Below are 22291 nucleotides of genomic sequence, written 5' to 3'. Positions count from 1 at the left end.
CTATCTGGACTCTGACCATGCTTTGGTCTGTGCCAATCTTACCTTACTTTTCAATGGCCAACGAAGTGACCTCCACCAACGGATTGATGTTAGCAAGTTGGTTGCAACTTTTGTTGCATCTAAGTATCGAACCGAGCTAGCTCCTAGGCTTGCTACCATTCCACCGAAAAGCATAGATGAGCATTGGTTGCAATTGCATGACGCCATGAAAATGGCGGGTACAGTCAGTTGTGGGTTTGCGAAACGTCCCGCTTATAAGCGCTGGGTTTCTTCTGGTTCCTTACAACTCATTGAAGCCCGTCGGTCTACTCCGGGTGACCGTCAGTTTGACCATAAACGAAGGATGTTACGTAAGGAAATTGGGCAAAGCTTGCGTAAGGACCGAGAAGCCTGGTGGTCGATGCGTGCTAATGAGCTGGAAGCAGCAGCTGTATCTGGTAACTACCGGAAACTCTTCCAGCTCATCCGAGCCACTGGCAGCAAAAGTCTGGTGTGAGCGAAACAATCTGCGAGGATGATGGGATGCCAATCACTAACATCCATCGACGTCTTGGACGATGGGCAGAATTTTTCGAAGGGCAGTTCAACTGGCCTGCTGCTCCGGCAACATCGGTCAGACTGTCCTGCCCTCCATGGCCGGTGACGACTGATCTACCAAACGAGGAGGAAGTCCGCAAGGAACTCCAACTCTTGAAGCGTTACAAATCACCTGGCCCAGATGACTTACCTCCAGCTCTTTTTAAAGATGGTAGTGACTTTTTGACTAAGGAATTGACGACGTTGTTTAAAAAGGTTTGGGTGTTAGAGAGTGTACCAACGTCATGGAATGAGTCGATAGTTGTCCCTACGTTTAAAAAGGGTTCACGTCCTTCCTGTAACAACTATCGGGGGATAAGTCTACTTCCGATTGCGTCCAAGCTATTGGCTTCCATCATACTTCGTAGGTTGTTCAAAACCCGAGAAAGATTGACTGGCGAGGAGCAGGCTGGGTTTCGTTCTGGTCGAGGATGTATTGATCATATCTTCACCCTCCGCCAAATGTTAGAACACCGCCATACTTATCAAAGGCCAACAATCGTGGTGTTTCTTGACATCAGGGCTGCCTTCGATTCGTTGGAGAGGACTGTTCTCTGGGATTGTCTATTGAAGAAGGGTGTGTCTGAGAAGTTTATTAACATCCTGAAAGCCCTATATACAAACACCCCAGGCAGAGTGAGGGCATACAACCACCTCTCTCCATTGTTCCATTCGAGCAGTGGGGTTAGATAGGGTTGCCCAACCTCACCATTCCTCTTCAACTTTGCCATCGACGACATTCTGGAGACAGCTCTGATGAATGTAAGTAATGGTGGTGTGGATCTGTTGCCTGGAGAAAGACTTCTCGACCTTGAGTATGCGGACGATATTGTCTTACTGTGCGATAATGCCCGAGCATGCAATCCGCACTTAATCAGTCGGCAATCAATGTCTTTATGTACAGTATGTGCTTTGCACCTTCGAAGTGCAAAGTACTTCTACAAGACTGGCAGGATTCTGATGCTGTACTCACTTTGGGTGGTGAGCAAATAGAAGTAGTCGAGAAGTTCGTGTATCTGGGTAGCTGCACAGCTGTTGGTGGTGGTGTGAGTGGTGTGATCAATGCACGTATAGTGAAAGCCAGAGCGGCTTATGCCAATCTGGTCCATTTTTGGCGCCTGCGTGATGTTAGTCTGGCTGTAAAAGGTCGGATCTACAACGCGTCGGTGAGAGCAGTTTTGCTCTATGCTTGTGAAACCTGGTCTCTCCGAGTTGAGGACGTTAGACGACTCTCTGTGTTCGATCATCTTTGTCTCGGAATGATTGCTGACATTCAGTGGCAACACCATGTCAGTAATGCAGAGGTTCGGCATCGTGTGTTCGGGCATTGAGATGATAATTCGATTGGTGTCACGATCTTGAAACACCGACTTCGGTGGCTTGGACATGTTCTGCGGATGTCGTCCCAGAGAATTTCACGTCGTGCATTATTTGCCGACTCTGGGACTGGTTGGAAGAAGTGGAGAGGTGGTCAGTGCATGACATGGTGTCGTGGCATGAAAGAAAGCTGTAAAGGACTGGCTTCTGTTGGTCCTTCACGACTCCCTGGTTGGGGTCTGAGAGATGGTGCTACACAGTGGCTAGAGACGTTATCAGATATGGCTCAGAATAGAAGCCAGTGGCGATCCTGCTGTAACCTTCTTTTACTTTCTTCATAAAAAGTGGTTGTGTCTCCCTTACCTGAAAGATTTCTTCTGATTGTACCTATCCGTTTCCTCATTATTACTATTATTATTACTACACTACCTTACACCAATCTCTTCATTATTGTTCTCTTTTTTGTTTACACTCCTTACCTTTTTTCTTTTCCCTTCTCTTTAAATTGTAATTGTTTTGTGTGGCGCATTATTGTACCAATTTTTATGTGTCCAAATAATATATAATAATAAATAATAGTACCTTTTTGATGATGGTTGTAGTAGTTCTCCAAGTTTTAACTCTGTACAGTTGACGTTCGTATTAAAGATTTCGACTTTGGTAATTGGCTGACAGTTGTTACTCATCATTACACTAACTCAAAATTTATACCTAGTATTGATAGATCTTGTCATTTTTAAACAATGCATTGTACATTCCAGACGCTTCTGAGGTTTAAAGGTTAATGTTGTACTTGGCATTCACTTTTTGAACAGAAATTTCGAGTAACTGCGAGGGGATAATGTACGCTATATTAGTAAACTTGATACCTCTTAATCACCCGGCAGATCCAGTAAATAAAGTCAGTGTTGCACTTAATGTCCTTCGAGAAAGACCGTAAACTAAGAACAGCATAACCGTTACGAGCTGCCAAATCCATGGCGATCTGTTCTGGACACTCAGTTTATTATTTCGACGACTTAATTCCCATTAAACCACTAACCCTGAAAATTGTCGTGTTAGATATATTTCCAATCATGGTTTTATATTGATACTAATATGCAAACTAAAACATTAAACAATGAGTAATATATGCCGGAATTCAATTTTATAGCAATTGGTGAATCGGTCGTGTCTTTCTAGGTTAACGTTATGTACACGATTTCACGAGCTGATATCGCTTTATTCCGGAAAAGTGAAGATTTTTTGGATTATTGTTAAATAATATTGAACACAGACATTGACTGATTTAGGTTATGAAACACGGCACAAAACGGATGCTTTCAGTAGAAATTGATCAATTTTTCAACCCTAAGAAAATATATGCTCGTTGATACAAATCAAATCTTTTATTTGTAAGAGTGAACTATCATAATCATTCAACTATAAGGAACGTTGAAATTGCAGCTAATATTGAAATCCCTATCGAATAAAAAGTACGATAAGAGGGGATACTACAAACAACAATATGCAGATTAGATTGATCGGTACATATATAAGATGTTTGGTTGATTAATTTTCATAGATCAAAACGAACAAAATATTGAAAATTAAGAATTCATTCAATGCACCTCGTTTATTATCAGTTAGGTCCGTAAATATATATTTTTTTCTTAACAATTGATGTAGGTGAAACAGGAGTGAGATATCGATGCTTATTCGAAAGCTTTAATTATTTGAAGGTCTGAAATAATAAATAAGAATAATAATACTTAAATAGTAATGGGGATTAGACTAAACAATGTTCAATTGTCTGTTTTCGTGAACCTTCGTTATCAAGTAATGAGTAGATGAATTATAGGAATAAACTAACCAAATCATAACAGTTTCATTGACGAACAGAACAACTTAGCTTAGGATTCATACTATCAAAATATCTTAACTTATAGTATCAGTGTTATGGAAAATATCCAAATAATTGCAAAAAAAACATCTTTTAGGTGGACTTTTGTTCTCAGAGTTGGATGGTTTGGTCAGAGAATAAAATTATCCATTTGAGTTATAAATCTTTTCCACCATTACAAAAAAAAACACCATACACAACGAAATAAATATTTTGGCTCAAGTGACAAGAACTATTACTATATGAAGAGGTTTTCACGAAAGTAAACATCTTTGATTGCTGTCATGAAAATGGTGTCACAAATGATAATTAGATGGAATAAACAAAATAGAACTGTTGAGATGAAAAAGAGGGGTTACATTTTATGTACAAAAGAGATATTTCATCATATCGTACTATACCAATTCGGTTTTGAGATTGGGGTCATTCTAAATAAATGTTGTATAGGTTCTTATTATTCCGTTGTTGATATCAAGAGTTCAATCTAATCACTATATAAATGTATTGGTCCTTTGAATAGATACATGGATAATCAATATAAACGTATATTTGAGGTATCATTCATTCAGTGAATTCATTTGCTCACGCCACCAATAGTCATATTTAATTGTGAATATCAGCAATGGAAAAATATAAGTTGGTGGTTACCGCAACCTAGAATAGGTGTTAGGTCATGGCCTCAGTGAATCCCACTTCTACGTATTACTTACGGTAGAGCTAACAAGATAATTATGGTCATCCCTTCACTGATGAAACTAGACCGTAGCTAGCATCTTGATGTGATGATAAGGTTTCCATATGGTAGCAACTCAATAGAGCTAATATTGTCTAGAACACGTTTCGTGCAGATCGGCTGGATAGGGGTAAGAAAAGCAGTAAATACGAGGTATAAAATGAAGATCTTACTACTCACTATTGGAGCGTGACAACATTACTTAGGGACACAGTATCTCAAACGCATACCTAAAAAAATCCTTCATTTTGGCCGGAATAGTAGTAAATTTGAAAGGTTAGGGGCACGAATATAAAAACACAGAGTTACTATGAAGTCAATGACTGTTAACCTGAACCGTCCCCACAGTCACAGATCTTTTAGTTGAAGAAGGAATAATAACCATAATCGATGGAGGGAGAGGAATAAGACGACACGGCTCGAAATCAGTGGTAGTGGTGGTGCAATCGTGGTTAATTTTATTTCAAAATCTCAGTTGTTCTTTGAACTTCTTCTTGCTATTAGTTTACCAATAGAGCAAATACTACTTTACTCGGGTGCTTCATGTCTTGTTACATCGCTCTTTTTCTCTTTAATTTATGATGTGGCAAATGGGACCGATACATACTTGTGTCAAGTCTTGCGATAAGGCCGATGCTAGAGCTGTAGATGCAAATTTAAACTTGAAGTCTAGATGAATACATTTTGTAAAGAGTAGTTCATAAATCGTAGTCAATCAACATAGTGTATTGAGGAGAACTAATTTTTGAAATAATAAAGCTTAATGAATTGTTGAAGACAGGTATTACTAAAACTCGCTAATACACTATACCATCATTATCTGATTATATTGGCATAAAAAGTGTGACATAAATGAGCATGCGTAAAGGCAATAAATTCCACTTCTTGTTAACTTCCAGACTAAAATAGATTTCATGCACTGCAGCACAAATACAATGTTAAACTTACTTTGCCCAATCGACTTTTAAAACAACATGGTTATGTCTAAGACCATTGACACCATAAATTGCACTTTTCGCCTCTTCCGCAGTTCTGAAGGATATAAAGGCAAATCCCTAAAAATAGAGTTAAATTAAATGAGAAAAGATGACTTAAACATTTTACAGATTACAAAGCGATTAAATTTAACTGCAAATACATGTTTTTTGTAATAGAGTGCTAGGTTTGAAGCTTCACGAGTTCACTTAATCTGCGAACGAGAACAAGACTCAGTGATCAAAGACCAGTAATCTAGCTATTGATGCGTTCCAGCCCCACTACCTAGGAGAAGTCCAAGATTGGTATGGAAAATATATTCTGCGAACAGCCAGAAAACGAGCAAACCCACAAACACAATTTAAAACGTATATATACAAATATATATAATCGATATTGTCATGGGAGATTTTTAAACATTAATCAATGATTTCATCAATTGACTGCTATTTAATTACTTAATCGATATGATAAAATTACAAATATGAGTTTTGGGGATCTATTGTCCTCAACATAGAGGAACACACTTTAAATCTATTTTAGACTGTTTCATGATTCGTTATTTCCTAATATTCTTTACTTAGAATAGACGGTCTTAATTCATTTCAAAGCCATCCCTTAAGTATGCATCCAAGTTAGTAAAAAATGTGCCATAATGGTCATTTCTTTTTTTCATCTTCCGTGAGCTCGATATCGTGGTAACAACTTGTCTTTTGCCCAGTATTAGTGTCAGATTTGTTTTCTACGTTCTTATCTATTACACAATTTGAATTATGTCTAACACTGGAATTCAGAACGCGCGTTTCGTCATATTTGGGATTAGTCAGATGTACACGCATTTCAATGTTGATGTCGACATACAGATTTGAAACTTATAAAGTAAATAGTACTGGTACTTATGACACAAATGGCTATGTGAAGACAATCCGCTTAGGTAGCATATTTGCCAACAAAGACAAAATAGAAAATTCCAATCTTGAATATCAACGGCAAGATAATACAAATTCTTACTCAATATTCCTGTTACCTTGGAATACAACATATGCATGATGACAATTAAAGATTCTAATTATTATTAAATTAATGGTTATACAATTGGAGACAAATAAATTATTATAATCGCTTTTGCGGTTTTTATGTTTTTCCACATGGCTAAACTGGTGTGTCATTAACTCTTCGTAATGTGCACTATTGTTTAGTGATAAAAAAGGGAACGTAAAGCGGTTACCTCGCTGATATGCATATATTGAGTTATTCTTTCCATTTCGCACAGATGTATAATTGTTTGGATGCATGCTATCACGACCCAACTATTGTAATTAGTGTTGTTAAACTCAAATATGCGTAGTTTCAGTAAACTTTGATTTTAAGAAAACTTTCATATGTACTTATTGAATGTTTAGGACAACCTTTTAAAAATAATAAAAGTGGATATATACAGAAAGTGAAATAATTTACCCTGTTTTGTTGTGTCAATTTATCTTTTGCTGGATAGATGCGCACTACGTGACCAAATGCACTGAACACTGATTTCAATTCATCTGCAGTTGTATCCGGTGGTAAATTAGTGACACGTACAGTGTTTTCATCGAATGGACGTTTGTCAGTTGACATACTGGACCCACTAGTATTGGCTGCATCACCACGTAATGATGGTGGTATATAACGTCCAGAACGATCATTTTGCTACAAAATGAAAGTGAACCTTTATCAGAAATATTATGGGTCAAACAGTAAGAAAACGAAAGCGGTTTATTCAGTACAATTTCCTATTGACAGTAAATGTTATATCACAAATCACTTCACAAAAACATATGCACATACACACAAAATTCATAAAAGATTTAGTCTATAAGTCATAAAAAAACATGAAAATGTTAAACACCTAATCGATATTTTCAAACTGAAGATTCTTGCACTGAAAAAATAAGCTTTTCCTTGCCTAACACGAAGTCTTCGGTCAACCTAGGACACTATGATTTGTCAATACGATCTTAATGCATTTCATCAAGCCAGTAGTCACTAATAATATTTCAGTATTCTACTGAAGAAAATATTCAGTCAACCATAGGCTTCTGATTCTTAATTTCATTGATTTGCGCTAATGCTGCATGGGAACTTAAGCTGGCGTACCATTTTCTTGGCTCTGTGCTGATTACAACTGGATGTAGAATTTAGGGTTAATTTTATTTGTCATGCGGAACATTATTATTATTATTATGCAGTGACGTTTGGTTTATAGTTTAAAATACCTTTCTGCTGTACTAACAATAACGGTTTCTGTGTAACAGCATATTTTCTCTACTCACGTCATGAACGAAACCTTTAAGTTACATGATAGGTTTGGATAAAATTAACTAGACAACCGACTAAATCCAGAAAGCACCGAATAGCTTTTTCTTTTTGGTGTGAAACTCTTTAGTAGCTCACACTCAAGACCCAGCGAGGAACCGTACTCGGGACCTTTACAGTGAACACATTACATCTCTATATCATTGAAGCAGTATCCAACAGTCCAAATTTCAAACACCTCAATCAACTCACGATACCATTATACAAGCTATAATTGACCATCAAAGATACTCAACTCCTTTCGGATATTGTTGTATCCCACCATTCACGGCTTTATCACAAGGACTTTGATTATTCTTTCCCAGCTTGAATATTGAAGATCTACACTGATGAGTATAATATTATTTTTTGAAAGGGAAGTGTTTGTGAAGATTATTTGAGTCACTCCATAACGTCATGAACTGTCTTTAAATTGAATAATCTCTACGATGCTATTTTTCGGTAATATAAATATTACAGACCATAAATATATACAGCTCTCCATACCTGAGATAAAAAAAAACCCAACTCCGACTTACTAATTCTTTAGCTGTTTCTTCTGTAGGTTCCGTTTTAGCACGAAGTTGTTCTTGTAACAACTGCATTGCTTCCATATCACTTTTGTACGGGCAAGTACGAGTGAAATGTCCACCTTTACAATAATTACAAACAATCACAGGTTCTCCAAGTTTTGTTTTCACATTCATCTCTTCCTGTCTCTTTTGCTCTTGTTCAGGCTGTACGAAAAAATGAGATTAAGGAATACATGAGTAGAATTTATTAAATTGCTTCAAACCAATAAGCATTGCAATACATACGTTTTTAAGATGTGTTTATTGGCTTTATCAAGTCTACAGGATAGTGTTCGGATAGTACAACCTGGATAAATATCACCTCAAAATACAAAGAATTGATCAAACTTACGCAAAGTAGAAACTGATACGTGTGCCAGATGAGTTGAAATTTATCAAAATTGTTTATAAGGTTGACTACTATGAGGAACAAGTAATTAAAAATCCTAGTAAGTAACGCGAAATCTGAAAGCTATATGGATTGTATCACACATTCCAGTCTTAAGAACTTGTCTGTAACTTTCAGTTTTAGTAGGACATTTAAGTTCGTTTGAGTAAAATATGTCTAAAATACTAGCCTCTACGAAAACTGAACGCTTAACTAGGGCTTGTAAGGAGCAAACTTGAGAAAAATAGGCTGGTTTCAAACCTAGACGTGGATGTGTAAAACAAATTATTCACTCGTCAGGTTTTACAACAAAGGCATACTTTCCGGCGCTCAACAATAATTGTATTCCATGACCTTAGGGTGGTGTTCAACAAGTTCTGAATCAGTCTATGATTAAAAGGCATATCAAAGAAGTACATTAACCTTGTACAGGTTCATTAACCAAGTACTACTGGTCAAGTTAGAGCTAATAGCAAACTGTCATCGGAATCGGTTACTTCAAGTGGGGTTCATCAAGGTTGTCCGATTTCCCCATCTTCAAATAACTTTGACATAGACGTGCTTTTAGAGATAACACTTCCATCGCCTGGTTTCAACGGTTGATCTTATACCTGGAGATTTACTTGGTAACTGAAAATACTTAGATGACACAGCCCTTTTTGGTGAAGACGCTGACAAAATGAGTCTTTTGACCCCCTTAAGCAACAATCCCAGAATGTTTGGGATAAGATTCTCTCCTACCAGATGCAAAATGTTGCTTCAGGACTGGGTCTAAATCAACGCCTGAACTAATGATGCGGAGTGAAAATGTCAAATATATTGACTACTTCACTTATCTTAGGGTTCTCATCAGTCTTGGTGACCTGGTGTTTGACGAAAACTCGACACGGATTCAGACAGCTCGGTTGGCTTTAGCCAACTTGCGTCACATGTGGTGTAGGCGAGATATTCGTCTGCCAAACAAAAGATGAGTTTATTTGGCAGTAGTCCGCTCCGTTCTAGTTTATGTGTGGAACATGACCATTAAGAATAGAGGATATTCATAGGGTACTACGTGCTTCAAAGCATTACTCATGTATTTTGAGACAACCGAGAGAGTTCTATCTCGACAGGTGATGTCCGACGTAGGAGCACAATGAAAGTAAGATAGGAGCGGTCAAACTAGAGCGTAACATCAGCCCACGAGGACACTAACTGCTGGGTTGAGCTAAGTAGGTACGTGGATAGGCAAATATTTTGCACATATTAGTTAAACCGATTTCTTTGTGGTTGTCACACGAAGATTTTTTTACTTCTTGTAGATTGGAACGATTAGCAATCGACACCAAGCAGATGGGATCACGTTCGTTTCCCAGATTCCAGCTAAAATCTCAGTCAATCTAGCTTCTAAAACTGGACTACCGTCTTTAAAATCCTCAAGAGTCAATCTATTACAAATTGCTACCCTCCTTCACCTTAGATTTCTATAGCATTTGCAACCCACCGAGTTGGAAAGCTTACATCTATTTGCTATTCAGGTCTCTTCGAGTGTGGCTGAAGACCAGTTGAACTGTTCCCTAAAGTATTCTGCCTATCAGTCAAATCTCCAGGATTTCAGTGAATAATAGTCTCATCTTTTACTGAGAGAGTCTCACTAACAGTCGTAAGTTTAATACCCGTTTGCTTAATATGTCTGAGCAGTTGACTAATGTTACCTATCTCAGCTGCCTTTTCCATCTCTTTTGCTTTCGCTACCCACCACTACACATTATTATTACGTAGGCTTTTTATCAACCTACATTTAAGTTGCCTCCGATCATCATCGTGTTCGGAGCCAAACGGGATGAATTTCCTAGCACCTATCAGTTAAGTAGACGCCATTGAAATCCATTGATTCCTCTTAACGTCTTGGTTTAAGTTATCAGTAAAAATCACTGTTGTCTTCACAGCTTTTTGGATATCATGCCAAGTTACCTCAAGGTGGATATCCCTTTCGTGGTTGACTAAGTTGTTTTGTATTTATTTCTGAAACACATCTAAGCTTTTTCAACATTACGTTGAACTATAAAGGCTTTTTTGCCGTGGCTGTACTGCAGGAAAATACGTGCTCGAACTAGGACATAATCCGAGTCTAAAAATATGCTCCAAAATGAGCGATAGTCTTCTATCGAGCCGTTCAACGACGGCTAGTGGCAACATGATCTGTCTGAGCTAATCGTTAAGTCGATTGTGGGGGCCTCCATCCCAAACGATGTTTTTTACTTGTGTTTGGAGTTGGTGCTGTCTAGAAATGGATGATTATGTAAACATATTTGCAGATGACAGACGTCATTATCTGTTGGTTGAGTCGCGACATAGTAAGATCCGTCTACGTGCCTTTATATTTGGTTTAGCTTACGTACTTGCGCATTGAAATCAGCTGCCACTATTAATACATCAGTGTTTAGATTTTTGAAGGAGGTTGGATAGCTTCCCATAAAGTTTATCTTTAACTTCATTTGAGTTGCTATAAGCGGGGGTGCAGACAAGAAAAATCCTACGGCGTGTGTCCCTATCTTTTCGATTTCCTATTGTCTCGTTTAGTCGGACAGTTCAAAACCGATTATCTATTACGATCCAGTCTACGAGGCCCAATTCTGCTTTGAACTTAGTGCTATACTGACACTAACAAGGCCACAGGAAGTAACAGTTAAAGTCTCAAGATACACAAAGGGTATATCGTACTGTTTTTTTTTCTTTTCCCGACCGAAGCTGCTACCTTGACGCGGTGGTCGGGCTTGCCTATCGTGATGACCCAACCGGGCTATATTGGCTGGAACATATGTTCCTGTAGGTTCTACCATGCCAGGCAGGTCGATTGGAGAACGGTAAGACTAAAAGCAGTAACTCACGGTCTGAGGGCGAAGTCGTACTGCTGACTGTACAGAGGTGTGACAGCAGTAAGGTGTTTCCCTCGGACAACCAGCATGACAGCGATGCTGCCTTCCCACAAGGAGGGGTGGGGTTAGAAAAGGTCGACCCTAAAAACGTCACACCTCACCTTACCTCACGGATTTCCGTCTCCAGCGGTAAGGCCCTTTGAAGAACGGAGCTAACAGATTAAAAACCTTTCACGAAAAGGCCGTGCGCGATCGGCCTCAAACAGTTGTCCCTTGGGCTCTGCGGTCACGCTCCCAGGTCGTTAAGGCCGACATTAATCCGAATTGCTTTTCAGGTTCCTCCACGGTGTGGGCAGCCGGGAAGTGACATCAGCCCTCATACCCGTAACAGCACACGAGACCAAGGTGGTCACATTCAAATCCTTCCTACACCTCCTAATACCTCTCTTATCTCCATGACTAACCCTCCTCACGTCTCTTTATCACCTCGCACCGCTAGGGCAAACGATTCGAGTACGTGGAACGCCATTCCTGGTCTCCTGAAACCACGCTCTAAACTACACATAGGAGATTTTAACGTCCGAACACTGTGCCAAATAGGACAGCAGGCTTCCTTAGCTAGGACTTTAGAATCCTGCGCCATCGATGTGTGCTGCGTCTCCGAAACGCGCATACAGGATCTGAATAGCGTCATTCATTTCACCTCACCATGCCAAAATAAGGAACCGACTCGATTCACACTTCGTGTATCTGTTCCTTGCAAATACTAACTTTAAGCATAAGGAAAAACATCTTTGAACATGGAGACCCCCTAATTCGTCCCAACGTTGGACCCAAATAGATCACATCGCTATCAGCCACCGATGGAGGGGCTCGATAGAAGACTGTCGCTCATTCTGGAGCACATGCTTAGATTCAGATCATGCTCTAGTACGAGTGCGTATCTGTCTGCGTCTTACTGGACGTAGGAAAGACACTGCAAGGAAACCTCTTAGGGGCCTACTGAATGATAGTCAAGCTAAGAGTATATTTCAGGAACAACTAGGAAAACAGTTAGGCAGCCATGTAAGTGATGTCCACCCCGAGGCAGCATGGATTGATATCCGAAAAGCTGTGGAAACAGCAATGATATCTGCTAGTACGGTAAACCGTAAGGTTAGGGAGCAACACTGGATCTCAGCAGCATCTACCGCACTGATAGATGCTCGGAAACTCATTCCATCTGACTCTGAACATAATAAAGAGCGGAGTCAGCTTAAGCACAAGCCGAAAAGAAGCCTACGCAATGATCGTGGACAGTGGTGGGTAGCGAAAGCAAGAGAGATGGAAAAGGCAGCGGCAATAGGTAATAGTAGACAATTGTTCAGACTTGTTAAGGAAACCAGTATGAGGAAACCGACCGTTAGCGAAACAATCTCAGAGAAAGATGGACATATTATTCATTCTCAATCCAGGAGATTGGATCGATGGGCAGAACACTTCAGGAATCAGTTCAACTGGCCTTCAGCCACACTTCAGTTTCCCACGATCTCTATTCAACCTGAATGGCAAGTTAATGTAGGTCCTCCGTCTCTTTACGAAGTTGAAAAAGCCATAGGAAATCTGAAACGAGGGAGAGCAGCAGGCCCTGACAGGTTTACTCCTGAGATTTTAAAGGATGGTGGTTCAGTATTAGCAGTGAGATTAACTGAGGTCTTAGGTAGAATTTGGGAACTGGACGTAATCCCATCTGACTGGTCTCAATCACTGATTGTGCCAGTCTATAAGAAAGGACAAAAGTCCTCTTGTAACAATCACAGAGAAATCAGTTTGACTAATATAGTGTCTAAAATATTAGCTTCAATAATACTTCGACGCCTATTCAAAGCTCGTGAAGAGCAGATTAGAGAAAACCAAACCGGTTTTCGACCTGGACGTGGTTGTATAGATCAGATATTCACACTACGTCAGGTTCTAGAACACAGACACTCGTTCAGACGCCCCACAATCGTAGTATTTCTAGACCTTAAGGCGGCATTTGACTCTGTTGATCGTAAGGTTCTATGGCAGTGTTTGTCACTGAAAGGAGTACCAAAGAAGTACATTAACTTTATACAGGCTCTCTACTCGAACACAACTGGCCGAGTGAGAGCTTATGGCGAACTGTCATCAGAATTGATTACCTCAAGTGGTGTTCGTCAGGGCTGTCCACTCTCTCCATTATTGTTCAACTTTGTCATTGACGGACTTTAAGAGATAACACTTGCCTCATCTAAATTTCCAAGGGTTGAACTTTTACCGGGAGGTTCACTTGTTGACTTAGAATATGCAGAGTCTTCTGACCACTCTAAGCAACAATGCAAGCATGCTCGAGATGCGATTCTCCCCTCGAAATGCAAAATGTTGCTTCAGGATTGGGTTGCATCGACACCCGAACTAATGATAGGGAGTAAAGTAATTGAGCGTGTCGATCGCTTCACTTATTTTGAAAGTCTCATCAGCCCTTGTGGTGTGGTGTGTGACGAAATCTCAGCACGGATGCAGAAGGCTCGACTAGCTTTTGCTAACTTGCGTTATTTATGGCGTAGGCGAGATGTCCGTCTATCAACCAAAGGACGTGTTTACTGTGCAGCAGTTCGTTCCGTCCTTCTTTATGGCAGTGAAACATGGCCGGTAAGAGTAGAGGATATTCGTCGGTTACTAGTATTCGATCATAGGTGTCTCCGAAACATTGCTCGTATATCCTGGGACCATCGAGTAAGTAACGCAGTTGTTAGGAAACGGGTACTAGGTAAGGATGACGAATCGATTGGTGAAGTAGTGAAACTTCATCAGTTGAGATGGCTGGGACACGTGTTACGTATGCCCAACTACCGACTGCCTCGACGTGCGATGTTCAGTGGTATAGGAGTAGGTTGGAAGAAAGCTAGAGGCGGCCAGACCAAAACATGGCACAAGTCCATGAAGTCACTGACAAGTGGACTGAGTCATGTCGGTAGGTGTAGACTAGCTGGTTGGGGACCGCGAGATGATAGCAACCGTTGGTTAGAGACCCTGAATGACATGGCTCAAAATCGTTTGCAATGGCGCAGGTGCATACACTCTTTGTGTTCTCCCAAATTTTGTTCTCCTTATTCCTCCTTGTCTCTTTTTTTCTCCTCTCAAATTTATTTCACTGTATTATACTCTTTAAATAACATCTCCAGACCCTAATTTTCCCGATTACTGCTTATACTCTTATTACCTCTACCACTACGGGATTTGAATTGACCACTGCATCTCTATGCTAATGTGGTGTAGCAACTCGAACTGATTCACGTACGCACGAAGTTCTACGTTGTTACTGACTGACTGACTGACTGACGTACTGGTTTTTTAGATTGATAAGGTAAGGTCAGACTAATAACTGTACTTGGATCCTGTATGTGCGTCTCGGGGATGCAGCATAGATCTAAGGCGCGAGGTTCTAGAGTTTAGCTGAAGAAACCTGTTGTCCCATCTGACACAAGGTTTGAACATCAAAAGCTCCAACATGTAGTTTAGAGCGTAGTTTCAAAAGATCAAGAATAACATTTCGTGAACTAAAAGCATTAGTGGCACGTCATGATAAAGATATACGAGGACGATTAGTCGTGGGATGCAAGAATTATTATGGGTTGAGGTAAGGATTCAATCGTCAACAAGATAATTCCGAGTGCTATTAAAGGTATGAAGACGGTGGTTAATTTTCCTACCGTCGAAGAATACTTTTTCTTGAGGGATCTGATAAAGAAGCTGGATTAGTGGAGGTCTTAGTGACCTGGAAGTGTGAGCGCAATGCCCAAGGGACAACTGCTTGGGTCTCGAACTTGGTCGTTATGGTCGCTTCTGGTCTTTTGGCTCAACGTGGTTTCGTCCTACGTCTGCAGCGTTTCTGGTCCGGACCCTACGAACGCCCTCTTCAGATTCTGGATACAAACCACTCTGGTGTAGCATGCCAACTCAAGCAATACATACAGCACATCGCTCCTGGTACCGTTCTCCGAAAACGACCTTCGTTGGCAACTCGACGATCAACGATCGCTTTCCTGTTCGCTGTAGTGACACACATTTATCACGAGAACACGACTGGTTTAATAAAAACAATTATTATTATAACTAACTGTACCAGTGTTTGTTTTAACGTGCTTTTGTTTGACTGTGCTAATGACAGCTATTTTGTGCTTCCATTCTTATACTTACACTTTGATTGTAACTTCGCGCGAATTCGGTTACCTTCTGTAACCAAGCTTGTATCCTGGCACGATCTCGGTATCCTTTCGATGCCACGAGATCGCCAGCAAATAAATATCTCGACTTGGTCCATTAATTGCCTTCTGGTATTTGGCTTCTCGGAGATTTTATGGGTTTCTTTGGTTACGTTCAACCTTCGCCTTCTGATCTACTTGGCACGTGTTTCTTGGTAGCGGTGTTCATAGTTAATCTCAACTCGACGCCACGCTACAATTGGTGATCCCAAAGTTTGGAACACGCCTCAACCTCTGGTCAAATCTTCCAAAGAAGCCAATTCGGTGAGTCTATGATTTATCTATCCACGTCTGTCGTATATTTTCATATTTTTTAATATATAATATACTCGACATGACGGATAACGATAAGAATAGTATTAATATAATAGACTCACATGTATGTGTACCGAATCCTTGTTACTTTTTTATTCGCGTGACGATGAATTCCATGCTTTATTCGAGAAATTTTCCCTATTAACTATTCTCCTCGCTGACCCGGCTGCTTGGTACGGAATGCATTCGCATACGCATTAACGTCTACCTTCCAGCATCAAATGGTTAAGTTGAACGGTTTCACTACCAACTTAAAAGTGCTCTACGAGCACACAAGAACGACAACTGGTACGAAACCTTATCGCTCGTCCTCTTAGGTATTCAAACGAGCCTGAAGGCAGATATACAATGTTCCGCCGCCGAACTGGTATACGGCACGACATTGCGTCTGCCCGGAGAATTCTTCACACCACGGAGCAGACCTAATTTCGGTAAATCAGAATACGTCCATCGACTGTCTGCATTTATGCGAACACTGTCTCCGGTGTCAACTCGAATACAGGTCGACAGGTCGCTCTCCCTCGAGAGTTATCTACCTGTTCACATGTTTTCATACGAGTAGATTCGGTACGCAAACCTTGGCAACAACCTTACGAAGGCCCTTTTCACGTGATCGCTCGCCACGAAAAGATCTTCAAGGTTGATCGACATGGCCGCGTCGAGATCGTCAGCGTTGATCGTCTCAAACCAGCACACGTCGATGACAGTGCCCTATCTGGTAACCCGAGATTCAATGCTTGACCTATCAAACCTAGCGGGATCCTTAACTCTTCTTCAGGTCCCACGCTAGATACATCTCAGATCTCATTCTCACGTCCCAGTCAACAGCACGCGTCATCTGCACCGTCTACGGATGAGACGACAGTCTCACGTCCAGATCAGCGGACCACGCCGCCCTTGACTTCGGATGAGATTGCAGGCTCACGCGACGCGAATGAGACTACCGTCTCACGTTCCGGTCGCCGAGTACGGTTGCCCGTACGTTTCCGCGACTAGCCGCACAGTTAACAACCGATACGGTGTAGGACTATTCCTATGCTACATGCATGCTACACTCTTCCTTTGTTTTTTTTCTTTTTGTTTCCTGAGCCCGCGCCTTCGACCATCTCCGTTTGGTACCGTCGACTTCAGTCAACTTTGGCGAAAGCTGGCCTCATCACCCATGCTCTTGTCAACGTACTCAGTCGATATATTGGTTTCGAATGCTTGGCATACGCTTGGTCTCGAACTTGGTCGTTATGGTCGCTTCTGATTCATCGGCTCAACGTGGTTTCGTCCTACGTCTGCAGCGTTTCTGGTCGGGACCCCTACGAACGCCCTCTTCAGATTCTGGATACAAACCACTCTCGTGTAGCATGCCAACTCAAGCAATACATACAGCACATCGCTCCTGGTACCGTTCCCCGAAAACGACCTTCGTTGGCAACTCGACGATCAACGATCGCTTTCCTGTTCGCCAATTCTTCCGTCCTACAATCGCTCGTCAGCCGATCAGTCCCACGACTTAAACCGCTATTTACCGAAAGTGTGAACCCTTTCTAGCGGGGGGCTCCTGTAGTGACTCACATTTATCACGAGAACACGACTGGTTTAATAAAAACAATTATTATTATAACCAACTGTACCAGTGTTTGTTTTAATGTGCTTTTGTTTGACTGTGCTAATGACAGCTATTTTGTGCTTCCATTATTATACTTACACTTTGATTGTAACTTCGCGCGAATTCGGTTACCTTCTGTAACCAAGCTTGTATCCTGGCACGATCTCGGTATCCTTTCGATGCCACGAGATCGCCAGCAAATAAACATCGACTTGGTCCATTAATTGCCTTCTGGTATTGGGCTTCTCGGAGATCTTATGGGTTTCTTTGGTTACGTTCAACCTTCGCCTTCTGATCTACTTGGCATGTGTTTCTTGGTAGCGGTGTTCATCTCAACTCGACGCCACGCTACAATTGGTGACCCGTATTTTGGAACACGCCTCAACTTCTGGTCAAATCTTCCAAAGAAGCCAATTCGGTGAGTCTATGATTTATCTATCCACGTCTGTCGTATATTTTCATATTTTTAATATATAATATACTCGACATGACGGATAACGATAAGAATAGTATTAATATAATAGACTCACATGTATGTGTACCGAATCCTTGTTACTTTTTATTCGCGTGATGAATTCCACGCTTTATTCGAGAAATTTTCCCCTATTAACTATTCTCCTCGCTGACCCGGCTGCTTGGTACGGAATGCATTCGCATAAGCATTAACGTCTACCTCCCAGCATCAAATGGTTAAGTTGAACGGTTTCACTGCCAACTTAAAAGTGCTCTACGAGCACACGAGAACGACAACTGGTACGAAACCTTATCGCTCGTCCTCTTAGGTATTCGAACGAGCTTGAAGGCAGATATACAATGTTCCGCCGCTGAACTGGTATACGGCACGACATTGCGTCTGCCCGGAGAATTCTTCACACCACGGAGCAGACCTGATTTCGGTAAATCAGACTACGTCCATCGACTGTCTGCATTTATGCGAACGCTGTCTCCGGTGTCAACTCGAATACAACATCGACAGGTCGCTCTCCCTCGAGAGTTATCTACCTGTTCACATGTTTTCATACGAGTAGATTCGGTACGCAAACCTTGGCAACAACCTTACGAAGGCCCTTTTCACGTGATCGCTCGTCACGAAAAGACCTTCAAGGTTGATCGACATGGCCGCGTCGAGATCGTCAGCGTTGATCGTCTCAAACCAGCACACGTCGATGACAGTGCCCTATCTGGTAACCTGAGATTCAATGCTAGACCTATCAAACCTAGCGGGATCCTTAAATCTTCTTCAGGTCCCACGCTAGATACATCTGAGACCTCATTCTCACGTCCCGGTCAACAGCACGCGTCATCTGCACCGTCTACGGACGAGACGACAGTCTCACGTCCAGATCAGCAGACCACGCCGCGTTTTCCGCATATCCGGTTATTTTTCCTGTGGTTGGGTGTTGTTAGGAGTTGGATCTCTGCTGCAGTGTTAATGGGCGCTTGATCGAGTTGTAACCACATCAAAACTGTTTACAATCACTCGAGTCACACCATAACCATCAGGTGACACTGTACATATTCTCACAGCGTTCCGTGTCTCTTGAACATTTGGTGCAATGCACAACACCGACCAGTGACAGTGCCTTACCTAGTCCCATTCACAGACAACATGGTCTCACAGTATGGTACTACTGTGATGTATGGTGATGAGTGATTAAGTGAGACGATCAGTGAGTGAGTGAGTGAGTGAGAATGAGATGGTTTCGATCAGGTGTTGTGACTGTATGATCTGATTCGATGTTGATAGTGCATGTGGATGTGAAATTGCCTATGCATATGCGTGTGTGTCTGTGTGGACTGCGTATTGTATTGTGTATAGTTTTAGTAAGCCCATTGAACTATGGTATTACTTGTCTACTCATTGTAATTTAGACACTTAATCCACTATGTAAACTTCTGTGTGAGTCTGATTGTGTGCGTGTCTGCACATCAATCAATCTGTAATCTATTCTCCCATTGGTTGTAAGTCACAGGTAATCAATAATTGGTCCATATTCGATTAACACTCATTAATATATACATGGATTTTTAACACGCATACTCAGTTGTTGGTGATTTCCCCTTGTGGCTTGTGGATTATTTTTAGCTGATGTTTAATAATAAACGATGTCTATAACTGGTGTTGTTCAGGCTTTTGAATAATCATCTCGAGTGAATTGATAATTCTACTGGAAGATTAAGCCTGCTTTAAATACTCAGTTAACGGGATGATATTGTTATTATTATAATTATTATTCATTGGAATCAGATATAAATGAAATTAGCATGAACAAAGTTGGTTGATGAGCAGCAGCAGTGACATTTGGAACATGCACCATTTTTATCTACAAAGTGTGCATATTTAAAGCCAAAGTGACAGTTTTGTTATTCGGTCAGTCTCAAATTTGTATTTTCTGCGACTCGACGCCACGCTACATTTGGTGACCCGTATTTTGGAACACGCCTCAGCTTCGGGTCAAATCTTCCAAAGAAGCCAATTCGGTGAGTCTATGATTTATCTATCCACGTCTGTCGTATATTTTCATATTACCTTTCAATATATAATATACGCGACATGACGGATAACGATAAGAATAGTATTAATATAATAGACTCCCATGTATGTGTACCAAATCCTTGTCACTTATTATTCGCGTGACGATGAATCCCACGCTTTATTCGAGAAATTTTCCCCTATGAACTATTCTCCTCGCTGACCCGGCTGCTTGGTACGGAATGCATTCGCATAAGCATTACCGTCTACCTCCCAGCATCAAATGGTTAAGTTGAACGGTTTCATTGCCAACTTAAAAGTGCTCTACGAGCACACGAGAACGACAACTGGTACGAAACCTTATCGCTCGTCCCCTTAGGTATTCGAACGAGCTTGAAGGCAGATATACAATGTTCCGCCGCTGAACTGGTATACGGCACGACATTGCGTCTGCCCGGAGAATTCTTCACACCACGGAGCAGACCTGATTTCGGTACATCAGACTACGTCCATCGACTGTCTGCATTTATGCGAACGCTGTCTCCGGTGTCAACTCGAATACAACATCGACAGGTCACTCTCGAGAGAGAGTTATCTACCTGTTCACATGTCTTCATACGAGTAGATTCGGTATGCAAACCTTTGCAACAGCCTTATGAAGGCCCTTTTCACGTGATCGGTCGTCACGAAAAGACCTTCAAGGTTGATCGACATGGCCGCGTCGAGATCGTCAGCATTGATCGTCTCAAACCAGCACACGTCGATGACAGTGCCCTATCTGATAACCTGAGATTCAATGCTAGACCTATCAAACCTACTAGCGGGATCCTCAAACCATCTTCAGGTCCCACGCTAGATACACTTGAGGCCTCATTCTCACGTCCCAGTCAACAGCACGCGTCATCTGCACCGTCTACGGACGAGACGACAGTCTCACGTCCAGATCAGCAGATCACGCCGCCCTTGACTTCGGATGAGATTGCAGGCTCACGCGACGCGAACGAGACTGCCGTCTCACGTTCCGGTCGCCGAGTACGGTTGCCCGTACGTTTCCGCGACTAGCCGCACAGTTACCAACCGATACGGTGTAGGATTACTCCTATACTACACGCATGCTACACTCTTCTCTTTTTTGATTTTCTTTTTGTTTCCTGAGCCCACGCCTTCGACCATCTCTGCTTGGTACCGTCGACTTCAGTCAACTTTGGCGAAAGCTGGCCTGATCAACCACGATCTTGTCAACGTACTCAGTCGATATATCGGTTTCGAAGGCTTGGCATACGCTTGGTCTCGAACTTTGTCGTTTTGGTCGCTTTTGGTTCATCGGCTCAACGTGGTTTCGTCCTACGTCTGCAGCGTTTCTGGTGCGGACCCCTACGAACGCCATCTTCAGATTCTGGATACAAACCACTCTGGTGTAGCATACCAACTCAAGCAACAAATACAGCACATCGCTCTTGGTACCGTTCTCCGAAAACGACCTTCGTTGGCAACTCGACGATCAACGATCGCTTTCCTGTTCGCCAATTCCTCCGTCCTACAATCGCTCGTCAGCCGATCAGTCCCACGATTCAAACCGCCATTTATCGAAAGTGTAAACCCTTTCTAGCGGGGGGCTCCTGTAGTGACTCACATTTATCACGAGAACACGACTGGTTTAATAAAAACAATTATTATTATTATAACCAACTGTACCAGTGCTTGTTTTAACGTGCTTTCGTTTGACTGTGCTAATGACAGCTATTTTGTGCTTCCATTCTTATACTTACACTTTGATTGTGACTTCGCGCGAATTCGGTTACTTTCTGTAACCAAGCTTGTATCCTGGCACGATCTCGGTATCCTTTCGATGCCACGAGATCGCCAGCAAATATAACTCGACTTGGTCCATTAACTGCCTTCTGATATTTGGCTTCTCGGAGATTTTATGGGTTTCTTTGGTTACGTTCAACCTTCGCCTTCTGATCTACTTGGCACGTGTTTCTTGGTAGCGGTGTTTATAGTCA

General features: G+C 41.6%; 1 protein-coding gene across 1 annotated transcript; it reads right to left on the bottom strand.

Moving 5' to 3' along the window:
- Window positions 1-311: 311 nt before the first annotated feature.
- Window positions 312-14418, bottom strand: EIF3G_3 (Eukaryotic translation initiation factor 3 subunit G). Its single transcript, XM_051212558.1, has 4 exons — window positions 8354-14418; window positions 6942-7169; window positions 5457-5563; window positions 312-3616 (listed from the first exon to the last, which is right to left on the bottom strand). The coding sequence occupies exons 1-4, from the start codon at window positions 8519-8521 to the stop codon at window positions 3601-3603; spliced, it is 519 nt and encodes a 172-aa protein (XP_051072747.1). The 5' UTR covers window positions 8522-14418; the 3' UTR covers window positions 312-3600.
- Between the last annotated feature and the right edge of the window lie 7873 nt (window positions 14419-22291).

This window comes from Schistosoma haematobium, chromosome ZW (genome assembly GCF_000699445.3).
Source record: "Schistosoma haematobium chromosome ZW, whole genome shotgun sequence".
NCBI lineage: Eukaryota > Metazoa > Platyhelminthes > Trematoda > Strigeidida > Schistosomatidae > Schistosoma > Schistosoma haematobium.
Note: the sequence above shows the minus strand (reverse complement) of the source record. Positions and strands in the feature narration are given on the sequence as shown.